Here is a 10,590-nt window from a genome sequence, read left to right on the forward strand (position 1 = left end):
ACTTTGTTGTTTTGTGTTTGAGTTTATAAATCTTTTCTGGGTTTCCTGTCTAGAGAAAATCCTTTGGCATTTGTTGAAGAGGTGGTTGGTGGTGCTGCATTCTCTCAGCTTTTGCTTGTCTGTAAAGCTTTTGATTTCTCTTTCATATTTGAATGAGATCCTTACTGGGTATAGTAATCTGGGTTGTAGGTTTTTCTCTTTCATCACTTTAAGTATGTCCTGCCAATCCCTTCTGGCCTGAAGAATTTCTATTGAAAGATCAGCTGTTATCCCTATGGGGATCCCCCTGTGTGTTATTTGTTGCTTTTCTCTTGCTGCTTTTAATATTTGCTCTTTGCATTTGATCTTCGTTAGTTTGATTTTTATGTGTCTTGGGCTGTTTCACCTTGGGTTTATCCTGCTTGGGACTCTCTGGGTTTCTTGGACTTGGGTGGCTATTTCCTCCCCCATTTTAGGGAAGTTTTCAGCTATTATCTCAAGTATTTATTCATGTCCTTTCTTTCTGTCTTCTTCTTCTGAGACTCCTAGAGTTGAATGTTGGGGCATTTAACATGGTCCCAGAGGTCTCTGAGGTTGTCCTCGTTTCTTTTAATTCTTTTTTCTTTTTTCCTTTCTGCTTCATTTATTTCCACCATTCTATCTTCCACCTCACTTATCCTATCTTCTGCCTCACTTATTCTACTGTTGGTTCCCTCCAGAGTGCTTTTGATCTCAGTTGTTGCATCATTCATTGACTGACTCTTCTTTATTTCTTCTGGGTCCTTGTTAAACATTTTTTGCATCTTCTCAATTCTTGTCTCTAATCTATTTATCTGTAACTCCATTTTGTTTTCAAAGATTTTGGATCATCTTTACTATCATTATTCTGAATTCTTTTTCAGGTAGACTCCCTATCTCCTCCTCTTTTGTTTGTTTGGTGGTCGTTTTTCATGTTCCTTTACCTGCTGACTATTTCTCTGCCTTTTCATTTTGTTTAGATTGCTATGTTTGGGGTGCCCTTTCTGTAGGCTAGAAGTTTGTGGTTCCTCTTTATTGTGGAAGTTGCTCCCTGTGGGTGGGGTTGGACTAGTGTCTTGTCAAGGTTTCCTGTTTAGGGAAGCTTGTGTCTGTGTTCTGGTGGGTGGAGCTGGATCTCTTCTCTCTGGAATGCAATAAAGTGTCCAGTAGTGAACTTTGGGGTGTCTATGGATTTGGTATGGCTTTAGGCAGCTCTTCTTTTAATGCTCAGGGCTGCGTTCCTGCTTTGCTAGAGAAGTAGCATGGTATATCTTGCTCTGGAACTTGTTGGCTCTTGGGTGGTTTCGGTGTAGGTATGGAGGCTTTGGGATGAGCTCTTCTCTTTTAACGTTCCCTGGAATCAGGAGTTGTCTGATGTTCTCAAGTTTTGGATTTAAGCCTCCTGCCTCTGGCTTTCAATCTTGTTCTTATTCTCAGCTTCAAGACTTCTCTATCCATACAGCACAGATGATAAAACACCTAGGTTAATGGTGAAACAGTTCTCCACAGCGAGGGACACCCAGAGAGGTTCACAGAGTTACATAGAGAAGAGAAGACGGAGGAGGGAGACAGAGGTGACCAGGAGGAGAAGAAGGCGAGTCAAAATGGGAGAGAGCAATCTAGTCAGTAATCAATTCTCTATGTGCTCTCCACAGTCTGGAACACCCAGAAAGATTCACAGAGTTACACAGAGAAGAGAAGAGGGAGGAGGGAGATAGAGGTGACTAGCTGGTGTGCTGCAATTCATGGGGTCGCAAAGAGTCGGACACGACTGAGCGACTGAACTGAACTGAGGAGGAGAAGAGGGGGAAGTCAAAAGGGGAGAGACCAATCTAGCTAATAATCAGTTCCCTATGTGTTCTCCACAGCCTGGAACACCCAGAGAGATTCACAGAGTTAAGTAGAGAAGAGAAGAGGGAGGGAGGCAATAGAGGTGACCTGGGAGAAAAAAGGGAGAGTCAAAAGGGGAGAGAACAATCAAGCCAGTAATCACACCCCTAAGTGAAAATGGATACTGAAGATTGGATTCTTAAAGGTATAAAATTGATAACAAATACCAAAAACAAAGATTAAAAATCTAGAGTAGATGTTAGACTCTCAACAATACAATATTAAAAATAAAAAACAAAATCAATCATAAAAATTATTAAAAAAAAATGAAATTTGCTTTAAAAATAGGGTCTGTTTTTTGCAAGGTAATAGTAGATTATAAAAATGATAATTAAAGGAGTGATAAAGAACTTAAATTTTAAAAAAATTGAGGAGTGATAATAGTAAAATATATCTAGGAATTTCTCTGGAGCTGTTGTGGGCAGTGTGGGGCCAGTTCAGTTTCATATAGTTCCTTGTTCCAGCTTGTACTTGTTCTCAAGGTCTATAGGCCCCCTCCAATGCTTAATCAGTGTTAATGACAGGGTTTTAATCTGTTGCATCTGTCACTTCCAGAGTGGTTCCCTCTTCTTTGTTTATGTTGGCTTCCTCTGTTTGCAAGTCTCTTCAGTGTCTAATTTCCACCCTGACACAAGGGGGTGAAGGTGGTCTCTTATTTAGGTTCACTTGTTCAGTTGTGTTGTGGGGAGGGAGGAAAACTGCAAACAAGTATTGCTGGCATTTGTGGGGAGTGCTCGCAGTGTATGGACCACACTGGGTTTGCCCCAGCTCACAGCGGCCTGTGCTTTCTGGGTCTACACTGCTCACGCTGCAGGGTGCCCTGCAGGGCACTGTCCAAAGCAGGCCCTGGGTTTTGTGCACTTCCCAGCTCTAAGACGCTTAGGTTCAGGTTCTCAGGTACTCCGCAAGGGCACAGACTCAGTTGGGCATGCAAAGTTTTGTGCCTTTTCCTGGTCCGAGCAGCTCGGAAGACCAGGTGCTTGGCAAGCACACTGTCCAAGGTGGACTGTGCATCTTAATTACCTCCCTGGTCCTGGGCGCTCGGCTTCCAAGGTGTGCTGCGAGAGCACTGTCTCAGGTGTGCTGCGTGTCTCCTCTGGGGAGCTGATCTCAGGCTGTCACCCTCCTGGCAGATGTCAACTGTCCAGGAAGACATGGTTAGTAACTGGGAGCCTGCTCACAGTTTGGTGGAGGATGGTCTCTGGGGCCAAGACTGGAGCAGCCCCTTGCCTTCCAGCTCTGATTGTCACACATCTACCGCTCTGCCTCTGATGGGGGTGTGGGCAGCGAGGGGTCTGTATGCAGCCAGCTAGCTCTCCTTTGGTATTTGCTCAATCCTTCGTTCTGTGAGTGGGCCAGGCTACTAGTTAGAACCTTTTGCAGGAAAGTTCTCTCATTCTCTCTCTTTTTTTTCCTCTCTGGCAATCCCACAGTTTGAGTTGCTATCTCACTTTAGCTCCTTCAGATTGCCCTCAGGGCATTCAGGCCCAGTCCTTACTCTAAGGACCAAGGATGCCGCTGGCACCTCCCTGTCCAGCACCTGCTTGCTGGTGGTAGATGTGAGTGTCTGGGCTACTTCTCTGCTGGCAGGGTTAGGTGCCTATTCTGTGGGTTGTGTGTTTTTCTTTCCCCAGTTATGTTGCCCTCTGAGATTCCAAAACCCCCCACAGACCGACCTGTGAGAAGGTGTCCTACTGTTTGGAAACTTCTCCTCCTTCACTACTCCCTCCCCAGGACAGGTCTCCATCCCTAACTCTTTCATCTCTCTTTTTGCCTTTTATATTTTGTCTTACCTCCTTTTGAAGAGAATGGGCTGCCTTTCTGGGTGCCTGGTGACCTCTGTCAGCATTCAGAAGTTGTTTTGTGGAAGTTGCTCAGCACTCAAATGATCCTTTGATGAATTTGGGGGGGAGAAAGTGGTCTCCCCACCCTATTCCTCTGCCATCTTGGGACCGCCCCCCCCCTCCCCCCCATAAATTGTGTTCTTGATGTCTCTTAATTTCTGTTCTCTACTTTCATCTCTTTATCTTGCTGTGTTGCTTTCTGGGTAATTCCCTTGGATCTATGTTAAATTCTCTAACTCTTCCTTCAGCCATATTTACCTATCGTTTAAGCCATCCACTAATTTTTCAACTTTATTTCATTTATTTTTCATTTGTACTGTTCCCTTTGATTCTATTGCAAATCTGCTGATTTCTTTTCCTTAATCTCTATTGCTTTCATTATATTTTTCCCCTTCTGTAAGTGCTTTAATTATTTTAAAAATAGTCATTTTATAGTTTCTTTCACATTGTCAAACTATTTGCAACTCTTGGGGATGCCAATTTTTCTGTTCAACTAATCTATTTTCCATCATGGTTATTTATTTCTTTGATAGTTTATAATTTATTAAACTTCACAAATTTATTTCAGTGGGGAGAAAAGGATATTTGTTTTATGTGCCTTGGATTGAGAATATTTCCCATCAGAGAAATTCTGCCTTTATTTCTGGCTGCGTTCCAGGGTCTTAATAGTAATAGACCGTGTTCTCTTTATGATTTTTGTTTTCCATTATGAATTCAATTTCTTAAATAGATATAGGTTTAGTCAGTCTTCTGGTTTTTTTCTTATTATGGTAATGTATGCTTTTCAAGGACATTTTCCATTTTATCTATATTTTCAAATATATTGGTATAAATTCATTTATAGTATTCCCTTATTTTTTTTCAACCTCTGTTAGATCTATAAGTGACATGTTCACTTTTACTACTGATATTAATTTGTAGTTTTTTCTTTTTAACTATTTTGCTAGAGGTTCTTTACTATTATTTATTGTTAATTTCAAAGAAGTATCTTTTGACTTTGATAATTTTCTCCATTGTTTACTTGTTTTTAAATTTTTATTGAATTCTGCTTTTCAGTATTTTTTTTCTTTCATTTTAATGTGGGTTTAGTTTGTTCTTTCTTGTTAAGGTAGAAACTTAGAAGATTGATTTTAAACCTTTGCTTACTTCATGGGTACTTAAGTGTATGTGTGCTAAGTCACTTCAGTCGTGTCCGACTCTATGCAACCCTATGGGCCATACCCTGCCAGGCTCCTCTGACTTCAGGATTCTCCAGGCAAGAACACTGGAGTGGGTTGCCATGCCCTTCTCCAGGGGATCTTCCCAACCTAGGGACTGAATGTCTCTTACGTCTCCTGCATTGGCAGGCAGGTTTTTTGCCACTAGTGCCACCTGGGAAACACCTGTTTTTGCTACATTCCACAATGTTATATATATTTTAATTTTTATTCAGTTCAAAATATTAATTTCCTTTTCATTTCTTCTTTGCTCCATGAGTCATTTAAAAGTATAATTGCTCATTTTAAAGGTACTTGGGAAATTTTCTTATTTTATTGTTATGAACTTCTAGTTTAATTCTATTATAATCAGAGAATATGATATCTCATATTCCAATCTGTTGAAATGAACTGAAACTTTTTATATGAACAAGTATATGGTCTATCTTGGTGGATGGTATATGTGCATAGAAAAAAATGTATATCATGAAGTTTGGGGATGCAATATTCTATAAATGTCAGTTAGGTCTTGTTAATAATGTTGTTTGGGACTTCTCTAATAGATCCTTTTTGTCTAAATTTTTTATTAATAATGAGAAAAGAGTGTTAAAAATTTTGACTATGGTCATAGATTTGTCTCTTTATCTTTCTGCTTTGTTTCATGAATTTTGATTCTGATAATTTTGATTCATCATATTTAATCCTGATGAAGGACAAATTGCCCTTTTATCATTGTGTTAAGTCTCTTATAATGCATTTTGTCTTAAAGTCCACTTTGTCTCATATTCATGTCATCTTTCTGATGCTTACTCTTTCTGTGGTATATATTTTCCTATATAAGTATTCAATTAATTTCTCAGCTTAGAATTTCTCTATAATATAAGTAGTATGAAACTGGATATTTGTATCTCACACATTCAGGTGCAGGCTTGGAGCTTACAAATCTCATAGGTAAAATCTTCTCCAAATGCTAAAAATCTAGAGTTCCTCTTATCATTTCCCTGGACAAGTAGTAGACTTTTTCTAGAATTACTTTATAGAAGTGGGCAGAGCCTTACCTTCTTGCTCCAGCGACCTGTTCTTGTATGGAAACTAGAACCTCAGACCCTACATCCTATTCCCCAGGTACTAAATTTGTGACTGAAAACAGTTTGGATTTTCTGTGTCAGCTCAAAATTACCGTTATATCTACTATTTTGATTCATCTGTTTGTTTCTGGAGCCAGGAATTTTTTCTTATTTTCTTTTGAGATTCACTATTTTTTTTAAAAAAGGTCATTATGTCTTTCTCAAATTACCAAGTGTTTGCATAGAATTAGGGAAAGGCATGTAGTTCACATGCATCTGTCTTTTTTTCTAGATGTCTCTCCTTACACTCTCTGTATTTTCTCCTTCTTTGAAGAAGGGAAAAAATTGAAATAATCTTCTATCTTGGGATGGAAGTGAGGAAGAGTGAACACTGTTGAATTAAAACTTCTGAAGGGTGGCTTAGAACTCCATTTCTCTTTGATTCGGCCCCTGCTGTCTTCCCAGGCCCCATCGCCCTGCACCCACACCTCCTGATGCCTCTTCCACACACTTTCCCATGGACTGAGAGTGGGCTCTCACAACTGCTCCTTCCACCGTAGATTACTCTCGTGGCTTTGGTGGCCGTTATGGGATAGAGAAGGATAAACGGGACAAGGCAGCTCTCGGATATGACTACAAGGGAGAGACAGAGAAACATGAATCCCAGAGAGGTGAGTTGGGGCTGGAGAGGAGGGAGGCCATAGGATATGTGGAGCCCTCCTTCTATACATCCTGAAAGTTGACACAGAGGACCCAGAATACGAGGTATGCAGGAAGTGGTAGGGTGAAGAGTATGTGTTACATGTGTGGGGGTAGGTTGGGGGAAGACCCATAGGGATGGAGAGGAGAACAGCAAGCTTAACAGCAGGACACAGGAAGGTGACCAAAGAGAAGGGGTCATTGAGGAATGGATGAAGACGGACGGGTTGGGTGATGGCAAGAGTATGATTTGGCTGTGAGTCTTAGAGGCCCCTCTACTTCACAGAGAGAGCCTTCTTCCCTGGGACACAAAGGGGATGGCTGGGGGAGGGGGCTCACTTTAATTTTTTTTCTATTTTTTAAAATTTAAATTAAAAAAAAATTTTTTACAATATTGTGCTGGTTTCTGCCATACAACAATGCAAATCAGCCATAATTATCCATATATCCCCTCCCTCCCCTCCCCTCATCCCATCCCTCCAGGTTATCACAGAGTGCCTGTGCTCCCTATGCTGCACAGCAACTTCTCACTTTAATTTTTCCTGTTTATTCCTTTATATTTTCCCCTTTTCTGCCACTTCTCTCTTTTTTGTTTCTCTCTTCCCATGTCTCATATCTCCATTCTCTCCCAGGTGTTTTTTCCCCCCATCCTTTTTCATCTTTTCCCACCCATTCCTCTCTCTCTCCCCTGACTTTCACACTTCCTCATTGATCTCTCTGTTTTCCTCATCCCTGTCTTCTGGTCCTCCTTCCCACTGCTCCTACTCCCTCTTCCCATACATTTCTAGCATTTAACTCCTCTTGTGACTCTCAGACCTTTCCATCCTGCAGATTATGCCAAGGGCTTTGGCGGGCAGTATGGCATCCAAAAGGACCGTGTGGATAAGGTAAAGCACCGGAACACCAGTGTCGTGGGAAGAGTTCCCTGAAGTATGTGGAGAAGAGTGAGAGGCAAAGTGGGTAAAAGGATGAGCAAAGCTAGGTGTGCTGCACTGTCCTCCTGCTCTTCCCATTGACTGCCCTCAGATCTAATGGGTATGTCTTCCGAAGCCTGAGCTTTATCAAGGAGAGTGAGGAGGCAGAGAGAGACAGGGATGCAGACAAACTCCAGGAAAAGTGTTTAAAATTTCATTGATTGCTTGGTATTGATTAACTCAGTCAATAATCTAGCCCCACTCCATTCAGTCTTTCCCTCCACCTCTTCATGTACTGCATATACTTCATACACTCCTGCATTCCAGGCAACTGGACTTAAAAGATGTGAGGTTCCAGGAACACTGAGCTTTTTTAAAGGGAGAGCTAGTCCTACAAGCCTAGAACTTCTTTACCCATCTCTCTGATGCAAAACAACAATATTTGAATACCCTGTCTAACGACTACTGAGCATCAAAAGTTTAGGGAGCCCTCCTATAGTGGCTCCAATCCTTGATACTGACTTCTGGGTCATTACCACTCCCTTCCCTCTCCCCACCACTACACATACTATTCTTCTACCTGCAGAGTGCTGTTGGCTTCAATGAAATGGAGGCCCCAACCACAGCTTACAAGAAGACAACACCCATAGAGGCTGGTGAGTTTTAATTCCCTCTCTCTGTGCTCTTAATCTCCTCTGCCTTCTCATTCTTTTTTTCTTCCTAGACTACCTACTCCAAGAATTTAACTACCTAGGTTAGCTGAGGTAGACTTGACCCCTATCTTCATATTCCCAGATTCTCTCTCCTAGAAAAAATTAGGTTAGGTGGATATCTGAGTGACACTGGGGAAGAAACTGTATGTAGAGAACACAGGGGTGGGGGGAGCCATTTGGGAAGAACACAAAGGGAAAAGAGCTTTGGATGGGTGACAGTGGGTAGATGGTGGCCTGAGGGCATATAGATTTAAGAAATGTGGACAAGGAACGATGCAGGTTAGGGGACCAAGCCTTAGAAGGAGTAAGAGTCTGAGATCATATGGTCTGGCTATGTGAAAATCCAAGCTTCAGGGCTACCTTATCCTTCTCTAAGCCCCTTGTTCCTTCATTAATACCTCTTTATCTCCCTTTCCATGAGTCCCTTCTCGATTTTCTCTTCTTCTGGACATTTAACTGACTCCTCTTCTTTCCAGTGCTACTCTCCTACCTCTGTCCCAAGACAACGCTAATTTTTCTTGACTGTGTCTGTAGCTTCTAGTGGTGCCCGTGGGCTGAAGGCAAAATTTGAGTCCATGGCAGAGGAGAAGAGGAAGCGGGAAGAAGAGGAGAAGGCACAACAGATGGCCAGGCAGCAACAGGAGAGAAAGGCCTTGGTAAAGATGAGCCACGAGGCTCAGCAACCAGTGGCCACTAGGGAAGAGCCGGCGGTGCCAGCCCCATTGCCTAAGAAAATCTCCTCAGAGGTAAGTGCTTGGCCCTCCAGGATCCACATCCAGCATTCTTTGCCCAGACAGGAGCCTAAGGGGTCTGTATCCTTAGTAAAAAGTAAGATCCAAGACTCCCCTGTGTTAGCAAAATCTACAGTTGTTATCCTTGTCTTCGGAAGATTTCAATCTAATTGTGTAATTAAGCTTCATATATACATACAAGAATGCTCAGTGAAAAAAACCCCAAGATTAACATAGTTCAACAGAAGATAGGTCACCAGGCAGTGCAGTCAGTTACTGCTGCAAGAACAAGAGGAAGGAGCTGTCATTTCAGGTTGGAGTCCATCTTGAGGAATGATAGATGTGAAGAGACAGGAAGGGGTATTCTAGTACAGGAGAGAAGATAAAGTTTCTTGCTCACTGAAGAGATGCGTCATCCTTCACAGGCCTGGCCTCCAGCAGGGAGTTGTCCATCATCAGAGCCTGGGCCTGTGAGAACCAATAGGGAACAACCGGTACCTGCCCTGCCCCCAAGGCAGGATCCCCCAGAGGTAAGCAGACTGCCCTCCAGAGATCTGCACCTTTCCCATCTCCTCATGTCCTAGTGGGTGGACACAGCCCTGCAGGCTGATCAAACACCCTGGTTTGCCTGGGGCTATCCTGACCTCAGCATTGGAAGTCTTATATTCTGGGAAATCACCCAGTACTGGGCAGACTAGGACAGTTAGTCATCCTAGCTGTCATCTTTTCTCCTTTTAGATTTTGCTTCAGTGTTTTCCTGGTCTTCCAAGGAATCTGACTCATTTTCCATTTCTTTCTCCTTATACCTTTTACATTCCCCTTCTATTAATATCATCTGTTGGTAGGTGTTTTGGGTGGATGGGTATGGGAGGAGGTTGAAAAATGAAGAGGGGTGAGAGACTGTGTTCCCTAGGAGAGGCTGTTAGAAGGAGCCAGAAATGGACATGGAAGTGGAAGCATGTGGATGGAAGGGTCTTAGCAGTCCTCCATTGGGAAGTTTTGGAGAGGCGGCTCCTGGTGAACAGAAGTCACCTTGCTTCATACTGTCTCTTCTCAGGACAATGAGGAGGCCCCAGCTCTGCCCCCCAGGACTCCAGAAGTCTTCCAGCTGCAGGAAGAGCCAGTGTATGAAGCAGCACCTGAGCCCGAGCCTGAGCCTGAACCCGAGCCTGAGAATGACTACGAGGATGTTGAGGAGATAGACAGACATGAGCAGGATGAGGAAGCAGAGGCGGACTATGAGGATGTGCTTGAGCCTGAGGATCCCTCTTTTTCCTCCACTCTGGCTGGTGAGTGGTGGGGCAGAAGAATTCCCCCATTACATGGAAGAACCTGTCTGTTTTCCTTCTCCATGTTGGTAAGACCATGTTCATATTTCTCACTGTGCAGGATCATCAGGCCACCCAGCTGGGGCTGGAGCTAGGATCTCAGCTGTAGCCCTGTATGATTACCAAGGAGGTAGGTTGGGAGTGGTCTGAGGGGTCTGGTGCCTGGAGCCCCTTGGTACATGAGAGGTGGGTGGATTGTGTGGGTCAGAAT

General features: G+C 43.0%; 1 protein-coding gene across 1 annotated transcript in view; it reads left to right on the forward strand.

Moving 5' to 3' along the window:
* HCLS1 (hematopoietic cell-specific Lyn substrate 1) overlaps positions 1–10,590 on the forward strand; it is a 34,957-nt gene that overhangs the window by 21,290 nt on the left and 3,077 nt on the right. Inside the window, exons 7-13 of the mRNA XM_043875108.1 lie at positions 6,555–6,665; positions 7,525–7,580; positions 8,194–8,263; positions 8,855–9,066; positions 9,477–9,581; positions 10,109–10,340; positions 10,441–10,509. Coding sequence (XP_043731043.1) covers positions 6,555–6,665; positions 7,525–7,580; positions 8,194–8,263; positions 8,855–9,066; positions 9,477–9,581; positions 10,109–10,340; positions 10,441–10,509 — 855 coding nt within the window. The remainder of the gene's footprint in view (positions 1–6,554; positions 6,666–7,524; positions 7,581–8,193; positions 8,264–8,854; positions 9,067–9,476; positions 9,582–10,108; positions 10,341–10,440; positions 10,510–10,590) is intronic.

This window comes from Cervus elaphus, chromosome 19 (assembly GCF_910594005.1).
Source record: "Cervus elaphus chromosome 19, mCerEla1.1, whole genome shotgun sequence".
Taxonomy (NCBI): Eukaryota; Metazoa; Chordata; class Mammalia; order Artiodactyla; family Cervidae; genus Cervus; species Cervus elaphus.